This window comes from Gobio gobio, assembly GCF_949357685.1.
Source record: "Gobio gobio genome assembly, chromosome: 24".
NCBI classification, from domain to species: Eukaryota; Metazoa; Chordata; class Actinopteri; order Cypriniformes; family Gobionidae; genus Gobio; species Gobio gobio.
The window spans coordinates 18433754-18453488 of NC_137120.1; the positions used below are offsets into that span (position 1 = coordinate 18433754).

At 41.0% G+C, this 19735-nt stretch overlaps 1 protein-coding gene across 1 annotated transcript in view; it reads left to right on the top strand.

Annotated features, from left to right (window-relative positions):
- Window positions 1-19735, top strand: part of ptk7a (protein tyrosine kinase 7a) — a 53606-nt gene that overhangs the window by 25013 nt on the left and 8858 nt on the right. The window contains exons 2-7 of the mRNA XM_079808334.1: window positions 9231-9527; window positions 9999-10101; window positions 12824-13008; window positions 13125-13272; window positions 13575-13705; window positions 17881-18147. Of these exons, the coding sequence (XP_079664460.1) occupies window positions 9231-9527; window positions 9999-10101; window positions 12824-13008; window positions 13125-13272; window positions 13575-13705; window positions 17881-18147 (1131 nt within the window). The remainder of the gene's footprint in view (window positions 1-9230; window positions 9528-9998; window positions 10102-12823; window positions 13009-13124; window positions 13273-13574; window positions 13706-17880; window positions 18148-19735) is intronic.

The window sequence follows — 19735 nt, forward strand, 5'->3', positions numbered from 1 at the left end:
TTAAAAGGACAGGTGGAGTTCATCAGCGGCGGTTATGTGGGTGCTTTACTGTCTCAACATCTGTGGGTGGCACAATGTGTGGGGTGGGTCTAAAATTACAGCACAGTCCGAGTCCACCGCCCCAAAAGTCTTTGTTTCATGTGCCAAGTAAATCACATGGACGGCTCTTTCTAACTCATCCTCCCTAGCATACCAACTCAAGACAAGTACGGTTGAAACACAGGATTGGTGTGTAAAACTGCTCTCTGGAAAACTCTATTGTGATTGGTGAATGGTGGCATTCTGCTGCTAAACTGCGTAGTCGGCAGGTTTATTTTGTGTTAATGACTGGCTGAATGTACAACATCCCTTACTTGTTTAATGGAAAATCAGTCATGACTCTGATACAGGCTGATTAGCGGTTCCCAGATTTTCCAGAGGCGTATTGAGTTCGACCACAGACGCGCCTTATAAAGTTTTGCTCTGCGATGACCGCCTGGCATCAAAGGCCCATTGTGAAGGTGTGAGCTTAGGTAGTGTGTGTTTGTGTCTATAGAGAAACCATCGCTCGGTCCAAATGTTTTGGTCTCTCCAGTATCTTGAGGTTTGTGTGTTGAACGAAGCCAGTTTGAACACAGTTTGATAGTGTTAGAGCTCAAACCATGCTCTTTGGAGAGGTTTTGTGAGTAAGCCTAATATGTACATACATAAAGTTTATATGTTCTTCAGCCAATCAGGTTCCTTTCCTGGTTCTCTCCTGGCGTGTTAGTTGTAGAGAGGGCATGAATGGCATCTTTGTCCCCGAAATTTCAAATTCCTCCACAGGAATCCAGGAAGTGGAGAGCAACTTCAGCCAGGCTAGTGCTCTTGCCCTAAAGCATCCTGTTTTCATCAGGGCCAGTGAAAGTCGTATGGATATTAGCTGCTTTTGAGAACTTGAATATTTGTCAGTGCATAAACACAACTTAGTTTCATTTAAAACATTGTGCGGTTGGTCTCATTTCAACATGTTAATGCTTTGCACAAAGATATTGTGCGATTCAACCTGTCAGACATTGCAGAGTCGTTGTGCTTTTGGCTTGGTTTGGCGATCCTACTCTGCAACAATAACTTTATTTGGGATAGAGCTGCACGATTAATCATTAAAAGATTGCGATTAGGGATGGGACAGTTACCGGGTTCACGATAAACCATGATGAAATCTACTGATGGTTAGTATTGTCGTTTAAACTGTAATTATCATTAAAACTGTTTGATTTTTGTGATTTTGAAAACTCGCAGTAAATCCTGTCCAGCCAGCATCAGTCTGGCAACATTGTTTTTTGAACGAGAAGGAATGGCGGAAGGCAGTGACAGCGCTCAGGAGATTTTTCAGCCTTCTAAAAGGACCAAATCTGAGGTGTGGTCATATTTTGGCTTTTACAAAAGTCCTGAGGCAAAAGGCTACATAACACACACAGTTTCTGCCAGTCTCATGTTAATCTTGAGTACCTACAGAGTAGCATTGCATCCTTCATATCTCAGAAGAGTGTTTAGTTTTATCATATTTATAAAAGACAGATACACTGTACTGATTCTTTCAGAAAACAGCCGAGCTCGTCCATGCATGCAGTGGACATCTACCGTGACCCAAACAAAGCTTGATGTGTGCACTCTTGCTCTCGCTCTGTTGTGTGTGTGTGTGTGTGCTCATCTGGTCTGGAAGAAGTGCCCTTACAAGGAATTCCGCCCTTTATGACGTCGTAAACGGCCATACTCGAAAACTTTCCGAAACTTGTTCGTGTATTTGGCACAGAAATACTCCATCATACGTCCATGGTAAGCATGAGAATCAACTCTGTAACAGTGTAAATAAGTATAATCGAGGATGTCCATCTGCAGAACATGCAAAAAGAAAGTCGCTACAATAGGGGGAAACACTTAAGCCCCGTTTCCACCGAAATTACCTGGAACAATTTGTACCAGGAACTTTTTTTAAAGGAACTTTTTTCCCCCCAGACCTGCTACTGTCTGCATTTCCACTGCGGTCTAAAGTACCGTGAAGATTAGGCAAATCCAGAGACGTGGGACTGCGTGCGGCTGCTCCTCCCAGTCAGCGACGAACAGTAATAATTTTTGTGTGATACTGTCTGCAACAATAACAAGTATGGAGGAGATGCAAGCAGCGCTGCTTTTGCTAGTTATGTGGTTTACTAATATGTAATTAACAAAACGGCAGGAAAGAGACGAGCACTGATACTAAAGCATATCCTGAAATCTTGAAAAGCTAGATTTAATGTTATTATCAGCTATTACGGACATTGACCGTGCGATTGCTGAGACAACGCGCGCCATCGGACAAAAAGAGCAAGACTGATATAAACTGAACGCAGAACGAACCTCGCAAGACTTAAAAATGCTGCGTGAGCTCAACTGATCAGCATGTTCAGCGCCCAAGTCCCACCCCCGAAAGTTCCGGAACTTTGAAAAAAGTACCACCTCGCGAGCAGGGCCGTTTGGAGGGGGAAATATTTACCCAGAACTTCATTTAGACCCTGGTTCCTGCGGTCGAAACACACCGAGTACCACCCCAAAGTTCCTAGTTCCTGGGGAAAGTTCCTGCGGTGGAAACGCGGCTTTAATCTGCCATCTGGGAAATAATTGAACACAATGTTGTTTTGAGTTTAAATTTTCTCACTCACTAGTCATCTCAAGCTGACTGTTCAGAAGATATTTAAAGATTTAATGAATAAAATAATTTAATAAATTGAATTTCTAAATACAATAATATAGATGGAGTAGCTTTGTGACACATAAAACACAGAAGCACATTAACTAATGAGACCTTATTGTAAAGTGTTACCTATTGTTCTTTATAATTGTTTTAAGTTATTAAACCTGTTATAATATGATAACCCTTTTTTGCATCTTATTTCAATATCGTGATAACACCACATACCCAGATAAAAGCTTCAGCAATTATCGCAACATGAAAATTTGATGCCGTCACGGGTTTGAGTCTCTTGTGGGTCAAAATGTAGAAATAATGAAACAGTTTTCCATTGTTTTAACCCAGCGTTTTCCCATAAACTATATTTGGAGGTTTTTCCCCCTGCATTATTTAAAGCTTTTGATTGTGGTCAGTCAGGGTCAGTCGGATTGTGTAGCAATTGTCAGGGCAGCTGTGTGGTTCCTGTCGAGAGGCGAGTTAATTCTGCCTCGTGGTGTTATGGGAGTTAACAGACAAGGTCTTCTGGTCATGCCGAGCCGCAGATAGAGGACTTAGATGGGAAAATGCACACAAGGAGAGCTTATACATCTGTGTTTATTTGTGTGGTTTGTTTTGGTGAGGGTTTGTGGTAGGAGTCCCCCGCTGCGCATGGGGGAACACATCATTGCCCGGCTCGGGTTTGCTGTGGCCATTCGTTTGTAAAAGCAAACGACAATTGCGTGTATAGTAAAATACTTACAGTGGATGTCTATGGGGCAAGGCATTGCACCAGTATAGTAGTTAAACAATATTCATTACATATTACATGTAAAAGCAAAAAACGTCTTACAATTAACACGTAAACAAAGGAAGCAGCTGAGAAAAACAGTCAATTTTGTGCATTTAAGAGCCCTTTCAAATATAGTACATTTTCCCTGATCATTAAAACATCCTGAAAGTTTCATAGGAGAAACTTTATTAACATTTATAAGTTAAACCCAAGGAACAAGTTTAAATGTAAAAAAAATATATGTGTGTGAAAATATGTCAGAATAAAAACATATTACTTTTAAACACATGAATAATACTTCAGGATGCTCCTTCTAAACTTTTTTTAAATTGATATTTTAAACGGCTTTTAAGTCTCTTCTTAAAACATCTTTTTTTTCCTTGGCTTTTTAACATGTTAACTATTATGCTCTTATTGTGTTCGGTCGTGTGGCTGTTTTTTAATGTGCTCTATTAATAAAAGCACTTGAACTTGAGCTTCTAAATAGCTGGTGAAGGATGATTTTTGCCCCCATAAAAGTCTAGTTACAGCAGTAACTCATAACCACACCTTAATTCGCCTAAAATGTAGTCCCACCTGAAATGAGTGATTCTTTTAAACTCTCAGGTACTCTCGCCCCATTGACTTCCATTGTACCTGAGACATGATGAAATTGTCTATGGGAATGCATTAATGCATGTCCATAGAGATTAACTTGTATTGAACCCAGAATATTCCTTTAGTGCTATGGTGGTGGTATGGTTATTCTCTAAAATGCTAACAGAATTTAGTCATTATGAATAAGGTCTGAAGACGTTGATTTGACTGCTGTTTAAGGACAATAGAGAGGAGATCTCACAGTGTCAGGTTCATAGATAAAGATCTTGTCTCCTGGATACTTGCATGTAGGGACATGATTTTGCTTTCATAGACCTACAGTGGTAATGACGGCTGTCTGCGTGAAGAACAACAACGACAAAGGCAGAGGTGGCTTACTCATGGGATTTGATGATGTTTAATAGTTTTTTCCAAGTTCTATGGGTGAACATTCCTTGCGAGCATAATCATAACCACATTTTAAAAAATCACGTAGTAGTTTTCTGTGTAATTGTTAAAGTCTGTAGATGTTGTTTTGGTGGTTTGGGGATTAAAGGTAGTGGCTGGAGACATTAGGAAAACATTTGTTTTTACTAATGTTTTACTAATGTCTCTGATTTTGTAAGTGCGATTTACATTTTTACATGTTTTTACCATACGCATTATAGTTTATTAAAATAAATAGGAATAATATTACTTTTTATTACACATTTTGTTATATTGGTGCATATAAAAGAACATCATTAAATATTCTTTTTGTAAAAAAAAAAAAAAATTCATTAGCCATTGCCTATGAGCCATTTCAGAGTAAATATATAAGTCTTAAAATATATAATTGGCAAAACAGTGTGATGATGGCCTTGCACGAAGACAAAATCTGTCATTGCTTGGCATTAAATGTTTAATCAAAATGTCAGACTTCTCTCTGGTGACGTAAGCAGGACTTAAAACTGGACTGTCATTTTAATGCTCTTTTGAGCGCCACGCCCGCATCTCAACATCCAATCAACAACCAGTTCATAGAACCAAGTCCCTGTCCTGCATTATTCCTTTTTCAATAATCCAACACTTAAATCTTAGATACCGGTGAAATTTCACGATTCTCAATTTCGATACCAAAGCAAAATCTACTAGCCTAACTTCTATAAAGTCCAAACATTATTAAAGAGAGTTAGTGTTTAAAGAACGGCAAATAAACATATTACAAGCAATAGCATGGATAAATGCAATAGAACAAAGGGCCTGTGTACACCTGGTGTTAAGATGCGTTTTGCTTGTTGGGTACTGTATTATTCCTCTCAGGAAAAAGTAAATTTAGTCAGTCTGTATTTTCAGCCAGAGCAGCAACGGAATGGAACTCCATCCCATCAACAATTAGAAGTCTGGATACATATGGTTCTTTTAAATTTAATCTAAAAAAATGGTTGGTTACAAATCAGCACTGTCAACATTAGTATCTTAATTTTTTGCTCCTGTCGCTGTCTCTTTTTCACCACCTTTTTTACCTCTTAGTCTTAAGGCCTGTACACACCGGGACGAATATCGCGCGTGTTTTTCGTGACGTTTTTCGGCGTGTCTTGAGTATTCACACCCAATCGATTTTCACTGGCGATGCGGCGAGTGAACATGCACATTCAGTAGATAGCGCTCCCGTTACACAAGGTGGTGCTGCGGCACTTTACGCTTCTGACACTCGCTTGTTACACAGAAGAAGAAGAGAGACAGTATTTACGTGCTTGCCAAAACCACAGATGTATTATGTCTATGGCCAAAACCATTCACACACTTTTTGCTAACTGGCAAGCAGCATTAGCAGCTCATCTTCTTCTTTGTCTACTTACTACTTCTTCGTCCTATCAATGTGTGCTCGGCAAGACCGATTTTGTGCTTGAGCGCCACCAAGTCGTGTTTTACTGTCACTTCAGCAGCTCCAGCCACGTGAACAAAAGCGCTGATCTCATTGGTCGGCCAGTTTTTAATGCGCCGCGTCAAAATAAAAAAACGAACCTGAGGCGTTTTTTTTTTTTTTTAAATGACGCTTTTACGCCTGCCGTTTTGCGCGTCGGTGTGCACACACACATTGGCGCCCATTGTTTAGTTACGAAGAGGCGATAAACGCACGCGAAAATCGTCCAAGTGTGAACAGGCCTTTATGTAGCACAATATATGTTTTATAAAAAAAAATGTAGACTAAATTTTTCTGTTAGTGTATTTTTTTACGTGGGATTATGTACCTGTGCTTTTATTTGATATTTTTGTTCCTATTTTTGCTGTTTCTTTTTTCTCTCGCTCTCATTTTTCTTTTTTGTGTGTTATATTTGATGCTCTGTTCTTGTTTTTAGGTTGACTTTTTAACACATCTGTCAAGGGCCTGCAGATGAAAAATAGCCCTTTGGGCTAATTCTGGCACATTTACATTCGTGTTTATTAAAGTGCACAGCTCCTGTAAATAAAATAAACTAACTAAGCTTGATGGGATCACAACTGGACAACGCTAAATACAGGTGTAAAAGGGGTCTAAAACGTTTTGAGCTTGACAACATTCGACCACTTCCAGAGGTAGTCTAAAACACATTCGACCAGATTGCTTTCGTAGTGACGCTCATGTGGTCGAATGCATTCAAACAACCACAAAAGACCCCCTACTCTCCACCTACTGAACTAATGCGGAAACATTATGGGACGTGCACTAGCCAGACAGGATTTAAACTTTGTCTAAAGACCCAAGTTTGGTTTGAAGATGAAAAACGTCCCAAGCACAATGTTGTCTCACACAATGTTCATACGGTTCGGCTGGTCTTGCGGCTGTCAGAGCAGAAACAAAAGCTGATGCTCTCTGCGTGTTTTTCTGTTTTCTCCAGTCATGTTCATATGTAAATTGAGCAAGCTTATTTTGTCCATCAGATCGAAAGATCTGAAAAAAAACTCCCCTTGAAGAAATAAGAACAGAAGTTTGAAAGTGGACAAAAGAGGCAGATTAAAACACCAAAACGCATCTTAATAACAAGTGTAAACAGGGCCTGAGACCCAAATGAAATAAACAGTGCTTTTGTACATGAATGGTTTAAAATCGCTTGAGTGTTTAAATTGGCAAGACATGCAAACGATAACTTTCATGACAATGCCTGCTGCCACACATTCAAAAGATACTAACCCGAACTATCCAATTAGAATTTTTGGTGGTCATACTTGTTGTATTCAAGGGGGTTTTAGGCTCCTGTTAATCTGCCTGTGTTTTTGATGTTTTACTTGGATGGAAACCTTTAGAAACCTAAAATAACAGTTGGGCGCAGACTGGTAAAGACCGCAAAGCTGAAAGTATACTTCCCTTGTCCGCATTTCACTCCAGCTTACGGGCAGTCAGCAGGACGTTTCATCAGTATGTGCAAATTATTTGAGCACTTGAAAAAGAAAGGTCCACTAGAAAGCATCCATCCATTGTCGAAGTCAACATATCATACTTGGAAAGGCAAGTAACTTGCAAAGGAAAAATGAAGTATACCTGAACCTTAAGATGACTATATGACCTGGTCTCAAGGATAATATATTGACACAGGTGCGTGTGGAAATGACAGACACGCAAGACAGCAATAGATGAATGAAGAAACAGGGTTTCATAGGCTAATGTCACGTTGACATCATGTCAGAGTGAATTAAAGAGAGGTTATCTCGCTCCCGACAGGTGCACCCTTCCTTTACCCCCTCAACATCCAGTTGCACTCATAAAATCTCTCAGTGCAGTTCAAACTTCAGTCACTCATCGCAGCTGTTTATTGAATATGTTTTACTCCGCTCCACAGGGAATCCAGGCTTCATTTCCCATTCCCAGTGCAAGCTGGTCCTCTCCCAGCGTGATCTGTGCTTGTTGGAGCATGACTGACTTCTGTCTGTCTGTCTGAATGTGAAGTCTTCGGGTGAATGGAAGGTTCACTCTGTGGGGTAGAAAAGGGCAGAGGCGCCAAAGATTAGAGACTGTCATTCACCAGGGCTGACTTGTGTTTATATTCTCTTTTTTTGGATGTTAAAGTTGGCATGTTGGAATGCTGTTCTTACAAGAATTAACTGTGTTTGAATATTGAATAGGTGCCACTGGCATATCAAATTTTGTCAACTAAAACTTCTTATAGTTCCTAGAACTATGGGCGGAAGTACCCAGATTTTGGTGTGTTTGCACTGCAGGAACTGGGAACAATTTTAGTTCTAGGACCTAATTTTGGGGGAATTAAATTGGCTCCTACTTTAGAGTAGGGTCTAACCCAGCTCAATAGGAACTACCAGTGACGTAAGCGTTAGGGCTGTGATCAACCAAAGAAAATCTTGGTCGACTGAAATCCTGAAATTTTTGACTAAAAATCTACTAAAAATTATGTTAGGATTATTAGAATTACGTTAAATTAATTAGCTGCGCACTGTGCGCAGTACTTGGTGGCCTTGTTGTCTGCCTAATTTAATTATAAATAAACATAAAAAACTAGTAGGCTATTTGCAGTATATTAAATAATTTTTGACATTTTTATTTTGGACTGAAATGAGTCTGACACACGAGTCTATCGGCTCTGACAGCGTTGCATCACGTGCACCTGCGCAATATCTAACACACTTTGTGTGTTTTGAAGGTAAATAATGATATCAAAACTAATTGATAATGTATAATGTCAAAACTCAAACTTTGCAATGGTGCATGATGCATATGTATACAGTTCATGCACTCAGATCGGAAACTCTAATCTCATGCTTTTCTTCAAACTGTATTTCAGTAGTATGCAATCCAGGGACTTATTACATGCTGTAGCCACACTTGGATCTGAAACGAGGCCAATGCCAATGGTTTTACTCAAATATACATAATGCCTAAGGTTATAGTTTGGGTCAGAGAGTCTGGTCAGCATTAATAGGTCCAGTTCTCGACTCGTCTACCCCAGCTGGGCCCGTCTGTCTAAAGCACACCTGGGCTTCTGGCCTTGAAGTTCCAGCTGGATGGAAACAAAGAACAATCTGAGAGTGTGAGGGAGGGTGAGGGGGTGTTCTGCTTTCTCTCAAAGCTGCATTCTTTCACCTGCGTTTCAGCATCTTGCTAATCAACATCACAAGTTGTCTGGACCTGTAAGCGCTGAGACTGATCTACTAGATTAGTTCTTTTGGCACATTACTGGTTATCTTTGCTCATGCCTGTGCTTTGTTTTCTTCTCTTCACAGTGATCCTTGTGCAGGCCGCCTCTTTTTATTTCACCAAGGAGCCCAAATCCCAGGATGCCCTGCACGGGCGTAGTGCCATGCTGCGGTGTGAGGTAAACGACCCCCAAGGTGTCATCTACACCTGGATGCACAACGGTGAGACTGTCACCAATTCGGAGCGACGATTTCTGGAAGGGGGCAACCTGAAATTCACTGCCATTGACAGAACGTTGGACTCAGGAAACTTCCAGTGCATTGCCTCAAAGAACTCCTCTGGTGAAGAAGAACGCACCAGCGAAGCCTCCTTCAATATCAAATGTGAGTGTAACGCCCATGCATCGCTCAAAATATCCCTCTTTCCCGAGTCTTAACAAGTTAGTTAAACTCCATGTGTTTGCTGCCTCTTGGAAATGCTTTTCCTGTCGTGTAAAAACACATGTGAACCATTCCTGGTCGGCCTGCTTCACCCCCTTTGCGTCTTTAGCAAGCTAAACAACGCCCGCGTGAGAGAAGTTTATTTTGAGCCAGCAAGTGGAAGCCAGACAAAGCGCCCCTTTATATCCAATGCCAAGATTAATTGGTTGAAATGCAGCGTCCGGCCGCTTGTGTCAGATAACAAGTAAGGTCAACTGAATGGAGAGGCCTGTTTTTGCGGCGGGTGCAAAGCATGACCAGATGGTGTGAATGGGGCAGTTTGTTTTTTGATAATGAGTGCAGAGGGTTTCGACAAGAGTTTCAGCCATCTCCTGATCATCACGCTGTTAGTCTTTAACATATCTTTCTTTACAGGGTTGGAAAGTGGTGCGGTGAGCCTGAAGAGTCCAGAATCAGTGGCAGAGATTCAGAGCTCCTCACAAGTGATACTACGGTGCAACATAGATGGACACCCACGGTGAGCAATTGCTTGTCTGATTCCCAGCCTTAGATCAAAAGCGAGTGCATTTAGCTTCACAAGCTCAAATTCACATGTCATTGAGTCCCGCAGTTCATAATGTAGAGAAGGTCCTCATTATGTTCTCATTGTAAAGGTCTGGATGTACTTAATTTTCTGCGCTCCGCTCTGTCTAGCACAGTTGCGCAAGCCTTTCAAAATAGTATACTCCAGATGGACTTGTTTGGTGCATGTGCACTACCTAGTGAACCTTTCTATAAGACATTGTTAAAATCACTTGCGTTGTAGTACGGACGGTGTGCTCAGACTGCTGATGATGGAAGTCGCATGTCTGTGAGGCAGAGCAGAACTCCGACAAGGGAAGTCTAGTTTTGGCTTAAGCCAGTAGTGTCCAATTCTGTTCCTGGAGGGCAAATGTCCTGCAGATTTTAGCTCCAATCCTAATTAAACACACCTAGACCAGCTAATGAATGTCTTTGGGATGACTAGAAACTTCCAAGCTGGTATGTTGGGGCAGGTTGGAGCTAAACTCTATGGGACATTGACAGGATTGGGCCAGGATCAGGTTTGGACACCCCCTGACACCACTGATGTGACAGCTCTCCTCTCCTATCCTATACATTTAGATCACTTAAGTTTTAAGAATAGAAATCGAACTGTCATGAGTTTGGTTCAAGTGCAGAACAGTTGTAATCTTGCTCTATTAATTAAGGCAGTGGATCGCTCCAAACAAACAATATCTATAAAATAGGACAACCAATGCTGGAACTAACTGCAAGAACTAATGATAGTTTTCTTTGGAGCTGAGAAGAAAGTCAGTTTTTGATTTAAAGTCAGGGTTACAGAGGAGTCATCATTTAAGAAGGAAAAGACATGGCTCAGGATCAAGTGTCGGTTCCAAGAGTTGTGATAGAAAAGCAGATTCTGGTGGGCAGGGTTTTTAGATGAGACTGAAACGTTTTGCCATATTGTTTCCCAGACAAAACTGCGCTCCAAGCCCTATGTCCCATATTCGAGTGATACCAAGTGCTCCACAGTTCTCCATGGCAAGACTACCATAAATAATAGAGACCGTGGCTATTTTCCCCTTCATGGAATCAAACCAATGATCCATAGGGTGAGATGTCAAAGGTCTGTCCCAAGGAACGGCATAATCCTTAAGTGAAGATCTCATTCTCAACTGTAAATACAAGAAACATGAGAATCTGTACAGATTATAACAAGACTGCAGATCCCGAAATATCATTAACCTCATCACAAATATTCTCTGAATTGTTAATGCCCCTATCTGACCACAGCGAACAATGTGGGTGTATGGTTTCATGTCTCGTAATAGGTAATAATTGTTCCAGATAGTAGACTGCATACACAATTTTGATGAATAATTAAAGTGCCCCTATTATGCTATTTTAAAGGTTCCTCATTATGTTTTGGAGGTCTCCTACAACAGGTTTACATGCATCAAAGGTCAAAAACACTTTCTCATAATATACATTGCATATCACCACATTTTTAAATGATTCTCAAACGACCTAAATCTCTCTAAATCCCTCTTTTCTGTGAGCCTAGTCTGCTCTGATTTGTCAGATGACCCAGTCTGTTAACGGCCATTACCATAACTGAACTTCAGCTCTGTCCGGAGGCTTCCTAAAGCTCAGAGATTGCTCCGATTTTATCGATTTTATCTTCTCATCGGACCAGCACCACATCTTCTTGTACCACTATTTGAAGAATTCATCTTCCAGAATCTGGCAGTAAGTTTTGGGAGTTAATTTTTAGTCCATCTCCTATCCTGAAGTCCGTTTTGCAGAGATGGACTAAAAATGAACTCTCAAAACTTCAGATTCTGGAAGATGAATTCTTCAAACAGTGGTACAAGAGGATGTGGTGCTGGGCCTTAAAGAGTCACTCTCAACCTATCTGTCTATAAAGCCTATAAAAAACTGTCTTCATGTATTTTACAACACTTCAGCTTGCGATTCTTATTAAGTGGGGGTAATTTTTTTTTAGAATTCTTTACCTAACTTAAGTCTCTGAGATCCGGACACCTTGCCCATCTTGAGACTCCAGGTAGGTTGTTGTTCTGGAAAATGGTGGCGCTGGAGACTAAAGGTTTCCTGATGGTTTCACACTTAATTCTTCACCTAATTTTTGCAGTTAATGCGTCTTTTCTTTGCCACCTGTTTTTGTTTGACACTGCTGACCCAATGAGCATTTCACTGTCCAATGATCATGCCTTAACTGCAAATTCTAGTATTGTATCCTTCTCATGGGCATTTAATAATTTTTGACTTTTCAGTCTGAGTTAAATCTCTTTTTTTGGCTAATTTTATCTGTAAAAGAAAACGTGCCTAATAAATCTGCACACCTAAATATAAGGTGTTTTTCATTTCCAGCCTTCATGAACAATTATATATAATTTGTAAATGATTAAATACAAAAATGAATTGTAGTTATTACGATTAATGTGGTTTGGAATAAAAAATATGATCAGAAAATCAATGTGGCTAATAAATCTGCACGCAGTGTAGGCAGGTGAGTTTGATCAGGGTTGAAGCTGAACTCTGCGGGAAAGTGGACATTAAGGGACAGAGTTGGCCAGTACATAGTTAAACTCTGCAGATTGGGGGATCTCCAGGTGCAGGGTTGGCTACCCCTTATCTAGAGTAACTTGTGAAGTTTTCTCAGCTATAAATAACCCTGCTCCTGACTGAATCTACAGGCCAACCAATCGCTGGTACAAAGATGGAACACACTTAACAGAGAAGAGCTACAAAATAAACAACAAAGACCGAACCCTTACACTGCCGAATGCCAGCCCTGATGACAATGGACTCTACTTCTGCTGTGCCAGAAACGCAGCTTCCCAAGCGTGCAGCAATGACAACTTCACTCTTAACATCATAGGTATGTGTGTTTGGATGTGTAATTGAACCACACGCATTTTTTTGTTTCTTCTACAATCTATTATATAAGTTCTACATTCCCATTATGTAATGTATGGCATTGATCTCCCTCTGTAGATAAGAGTTTCCCCCAACCAGTGGTGAAGCCAGAAGATTTGGTAGTCATGAAGAACGAAGAAGCGCTTTTCCACTGTCAGTTCACGGCTGAACCGCAGCCTATCGTTGAGTGGTTCCATGAGAATGAGCTGGTGGCCAACAAGAGCCGGTACTACATTTTAATTCAGTTTGCGTGTAATCACAAGACATTTTTGTACTACTTTATAAAGTTTATGCTCTTAAAATGCATGCCATTTTGAATTGTGTTTGAAGTAAAAATCCCATTCATTTGCTTTTATAGGGAATTAATGAAATGTCTTTTAGTGACAAATTCATTTGTGAATTCTTAACACTGCAAATTGTCTGAAAATAAATACACCACCCATTACAGCATTTGTCAGCCACTCTGAAGAAATTTGATGAGTTTAATGTATGGATGCATTTCACCATTTCCCTCTATTTTTCCTACAGTGTCTTTATTCTGAGCAATGGATCCCTCTTCATCACTCAGGTGAAGCAGCGAAACACAGGCCTGTATAAATGTGTGGCAAAAGGACCCCGTGGCCCTCCTGTCTCTCTCGAGGCCTCGCTGCGAATTGCAGGTAACAAGCTCAGACCTGTTTATGTGCAGTTAGACACACAGTGATGTAGTGAACAGGCTTTTTCGGCCCATATAATCAAGTTTCTGTAAGAGCTAGACATCAGAGGGATTGTCCCCTTTTTATAGTAGCCAATAGGCTTTAGTTTATATCACAGTATGAACCATGATTTGATACTTGCTACTTGCTGTTGCTATTAAGAGGCAGGTAGTATTAGGGAGGTGCATTTTCATTCCAGAATTATTTTTTTGTACAAAAAAATTTATACACCCCTGTAAACAGGAAGATCTCATCAATATTTTTTATACAATGTTGTTTTTTCAGAAAAAAAAACAAAACAATTTATGACTTTTGTAATAGCTGAATTTAAAATTAATTTTGATTTTCAAATATGTCAGGGTTATAACTGGTTAAACGAATGAAAAAAACAAACAAAAAAAACAAACCTGAAAGCTTCACTATAGCCGCGTTTCCACCGCAGGAACTTTCCCCAGGAACTAGGAACTTTGGGGTGGTACTCGGTGTGTTTCGACCGCAGGAACCAGGGTCTAAATGAAGTTCCGGGTAAATAGTTCCCCCTCCAAACGGCCCTGCTCGAGGTAGTACTTTTTCAAAGTTTAGAAACTTTCGGGGGTGGAACTTGGGTGCTGAACATGCTGATTGGTTGACTCCACGCAGCATTTTAAAGGGGTCATAGAATGGTACATGCACTTTTACAAGTTGATTATACGGAAATGTGTGTTGGCAGTGCCTGTACACAACCATCCTATAATGATAAAAATACATCCAATGTTTTTTTTTAATCTCCTTATATATTTTCCCCTGTCTCAAATCGAGCCGTCTGACCGTGTGACGTTACACGGTGTACGCCCCTCCTAAGATTGTTGATTGACAGCAGCGTTTCGACACAGACCCGCCCTGAGCGAGCTGTCATCAGTCCGCCATTGTTGATACTCTGGAGCAGAATGGCGTCCAAGCGATTGTGGTGTTGTGTTGTTGGGTGTAATAACGAACACAGCAGTCATTTTGATGTTCCTAAATCCGAACCTCTGAAGACCCAGTGGCTGCTGGGTTTTGTTTTAGAAGGGAATATTCTCCCCGATCAACGTCAATGTTTGCGCAATCATTTCTCAGCAGACTGCTTTATAAACGAGCGTCAGTATAAAGCAGGTTTTGCTAATAAGCTGCTCTTGAAAAAAGGATCGTGTTCCTGCTGCACCTCGAGAAAGATCGAAGATGTGAGTGTAACGTTTTATTAACCTTTATATTAATCTTTGCAAATCGCTTGCACGCTTCACGATGAATGAAGCTAAAGTTTACAGGGTAAGTTACATTATGGCATGCTTTCTGTGTATGACGTTCTCAATATAATTCATAATCCCACGTTTATAATGAACAACGCGTTATGTTTGTTATTACAAACTGTGTACTCGGGTGATAAAGTTAACGTGGTAACACTACACTAAGCTTACTTTTGTACATGGTTTATAACGGTGTCTGTTACTGATTAAGAAGTAATGTAAAAAAAAAAAAAAATCTTATAACATAACATCAATCTGTCAATGAACTAACACATCAGTAAACACATAGCAACTACGCTACTCTGCCAGTACAAAGATAGATCAAAGTGACATGACGTTAACCAACCATTCAGAAACGTCCTGTTCGAACTTCGATGGGTTCGTCATCTGTTCCTGGTCCGACTCCGGTTCAAAATGATAAGGTTGCTTAGATGTGTCCTCAGAGACTCCCGTTGCCATTATTTCTCGAAAATATACCCTCAAATGTTGTCAAGGCAACACTCCACGTGTGTTGTGGTGTTGTGTCGGGTCGAACCGAACGCCCCACAGAGCAGAGGGGGCGGGGTGAGCAAAGCTCATTATCATTTAAAGTCACATACACTGCAATGACTTGCTGAAAACTGAGCTGGTTTTGACCAGGTAAATTGAGTGTTTTCTTACAATACTAATGAGAATTTTTAATTAAAGTATATTACAAACTTTTCATTTAGACACTAAAGAATCATATTAACTTGTACAAAAATGTCATTCTATGACCCCTTTAATTCAACTGTCATTTTTAAAAGTCTTTTGCGAGGTTCGGGTTCGTTCTGCGTTCAGTAAATATCAGTCTTGCTCTTTCTGTCCGATGGCGCGCGTTGTCTCAGCAATTGCTCGGTCAATATACGTAATAGCTGATAATCACATACGTTGTCTTATTTTAAATCTAGCTTTACGAGCTTTCAGAATACGCTTTAGTATCAGTGCTTGTCTCTTTTCCGCCGTTTTGTTAATTACCTCTTTAGTAAACCAATACATAACTAGCAAAAGCAGCGCTGCTTGAATCTCCTCCATACTTGTTATTGTTGCAGACAGTATCGCACAAAAATGATTAGGCTACTGTCCGTCGGTGACTGGGAGGAGCAGCCGTGCGCAGTCCCACGTCTCTGGACTAATTTGCCTAATCTTTAGACCGCAGTGGAAATGCAGACAGCAGCTCTGGGGGGAAAAGTTCCTGTAAAAAAAGTTCCTGGTACAAATTGTTCCGGGTTATTTCAGTGGAAACGGGGTTTATGTAATATTTGAAAACTTCAAGAAAACATGCAGAAAAAAGATAGAGATATCATAAGCCGCGTTTACACCGCAGGAACTTTCCCCAGGAACTAGGGACTTTGGGGTGGTACTCGGTGTGTTTCAACCGTAGGAACCAGGGTCTAAATGAAGTTCCGGGTAAATATTTCCCCCTCCAAACGGCCCTGCTCCCGGGGTAGTACTTTTTCAAAGTTCGGGAACTTTCAGGGGTGGGACTTGGGCGCTGAACATGCGGATTGGTTGAAATCACGCAGCATTTTATTTCAACCGGCATTTTTAAAAGTCTTTTGCAAGGTTCGTTCGTTCTGCGTTCAGTAAATATCAGTCTTGCTCTTTCTGTCTGATGGCGCGAGTTCGTCTCAGCCATCACGGTCAATGTCCGTAATAGCTGATAATAACATACGTTGTCTTATTTTAAATCTAGCTTTACGAGCTTTCAGAATATGCTTTAGTATCAGTGCTTGTCTCTTTTCCGCCGTTTTGTTAATGACCTCTTTATTAAGCCAATACATAACTACCAAAAGCAGCGCTGCTTGCATCTCCTTGTTATTGTTGCAGACAGAATCGCGCAAAAATTATTACTGTCATTTCAACAGTGGAAACGCAGACAGTAGCAGATCTGGGGGGGGGATGTTCCTGTAAAAAAGTTTGCTGGAAACGCGGCTATAGATTTGATCTTTCTTTATATATGACACAGTAAGATTGTCAAATTTAGTGTGATGTAACTCCCAAAAATGTATTGATATTTGGGAATTATTAATTCAGTAAATCAACTCTTTCCCTGCCATTGACGGAAATGTCTGTCTTTCCGTGTTTTCACTGTAAACGGTCGACTAGGCCATTTGACTAATCAGAGCATATTAGACCAATCACAACAGACTGGGTCATCTGACCAATCAGAGTAGAGTAGACCAATCACAACAGACTGGGCCATCTGTCCAATCAGAGTAGAGTAGACCAATCACAACAGACTGGGCCATCTGTCCAATCAGAGCGGAGTAGACCAATCACAACAGACTGGGCCATCTCACCAATCAGAGCAGAGGAAGCTTGTGGAAAGTAGGGGTTTAGAAAGAATCTTTGAAGGAACAGTTTCCAGACTCAGAGAATTGACGTGATACTGTAATGTACCTATATTATGGGAAAATTAAAGTTTTGGATACAACCTTTTGTATGAGACTTAGGAACCTTTACAATTTGTAAATGGTCATTAAGGTATGGAATTGCTAAGTGGAATTTGAATCAGACCCAGAATTGATACATTCCTTACGATTTGATCGTAATATCAACCCTGTTGTGTCTTACTGATACTGTATAGAGGCCTGCCGTGGTTCTAGTGGCCCTCACATACTGGTGAACTCTGGGATCCTGATGTAGTAAATCTTCAGAGCGATTAACTGCGGCTTCAGTGATGAAGCTCATCTAATCCCTTTCTGTTTCCAGCACCTGCTTGAGTGCTTTTACAGGACTGAGCGGCTTACACAGCTCAGATGTCATTGTTTTCACGGAATGAGGGGCTGCTTAGAGTCCATGTTTTGCTCTCAAACGTCTCCATCTAACCTGTTTCTTGTCACTGTTTCCCCACAGAAATTGAGGACATGATGCCTAAACAGTCCAGAGTGTTCACCGGAGACTCTCTGGAGCGGGTCACATGTCGACCGCCCCATGGGCACCCGGAGCCAGAGGTTTGGTGGGAACATGAGGGACAGCTAGTTCCGGATAAAGGCAGAGTATACCAGGATGGACTGGACCTGATTTTCAGTCCCACTCATGGCGAAGACTCGGGGACCTACACGTGTTTTGCAAAAAACAAGGCTGGACAGAAGAAACAAGAGTTGACAGTCACTGTGGCCAGTAAGTCTCAGGCCAGAAACTCACTCGGCTGTGAATGCTTGGCCAAAGTTTTGCAAGTGCATGTTTGGGTGCCCTTTCTTCTGTTAGTGTACACAAGGTGGCGACAGGGTTTCCTTCAAATGTCTGTGCTGTTATGCTCCGAATGGATTGTTTAACTGACTTGCTCAACTCTTCAAACTCTGCTATTCTTTTAAAAGTCCCATGGCATGGCATTTTTCTATTATTTTATAGTGTTTCCTGAGGTGTACTTATATTGTTAGTATGATTTTTACATCATAAAATGTCATAATTTAGAAATAAAAGGCATTTTTTCTATACTGCTGTTTGCCCTGTGGCTGACTGCCCTGCTTCAAGAGGCGTGTCTGCTGTGAGACTTCAGGAAAAACGCCCACTGTTGTGATTGGCTGACATCTTTGCATTTTAAATGCGCGGAGGGGGCGTGGTTTAACGAGGCACGAGCAGGCACGAGTCTGCCAGAGACAGATGGACCAGTGTTCACTTCACATCAGTTCTCTCAGCACGTCTCAGTTCAGGGTGAACTGTTGTAGTTACTAGAATATACTTCAGGTTATTAGTTTATTTCTAGTCAGAGGGGCTGTCACTCATGTCAGAAAGTTAGTAAATTATGGATCAGCGCTGACTCGAGACGCGAACCGTTTAGAACGATTCAGTCCGATTTGGTGAACTGGTTCGGTTCACTAAAAAGAACCGATTCAAAAGAATGATTCGTTCGCGAACAGGACATCACGGAGACGGAGCGATTGCTAACAAAGTTATTTATAGTAACTACTGAGTTATGAGAGCGCTGTCTGTCAGCGCGAGTTTATTGTGTTTGTATCTGAGAGTTCTGAATAAACACGAGTCCCAGTCACACCGAGTCCTCTTCATCATTATTCTACCAACTTTGTAACACATGCAATGTACCATTACAGCGAGATGAACGAGTTAGTAAGTTTGATTAAAGCATTATTTCTAGATATGTTCAAATCATATGAATAGCGTCAGTGATGCGCATTGAGTAACTTACACAGCGCAAACAAAGACACAACAGCAGTAATCGAATGTAATCCAGTTTATTGTGGGGAAAGCTGGCTAGCCTAGCCCAGATACCCTCACGCTTACCCCCCTTCTGCTTAATCTCACGCCGCGTTTGGTGCCTCCGCTGTGGGCCAGATGCAGTACTGGGGGTCGGGGATGTTGAAGGCCGAGCTTCGGCGTGTGTGAGGTTTATCTCTAAAGATGTTACTGCTGATGTTAAACAGAAAAGACTGTATGCACATTTTAGAACAGATAGACGCGACGAGGACGTACAAAACACTGACTCACAAGATAGAAAACACGAAAACACCGTTCTGTCGGGAGAGAGAGAAGCCGCAGCGTGTGCACGAATAATAAATAATTAGCTACACATCAGAAATCAATGATCACAGATCAGAAGGAACTGAAGAAAGACTTCTGTTTTCATTTGTACATCCAAACACTGAGAAACTGCCAGTTCACTCGTTCACAAGTAACGTTAATGATCTCTCGAGCGTTTGCATGGGCGTGCCAGATTCTCTGGGCGGAGGAAAGGGAGGAAACCGTTCCT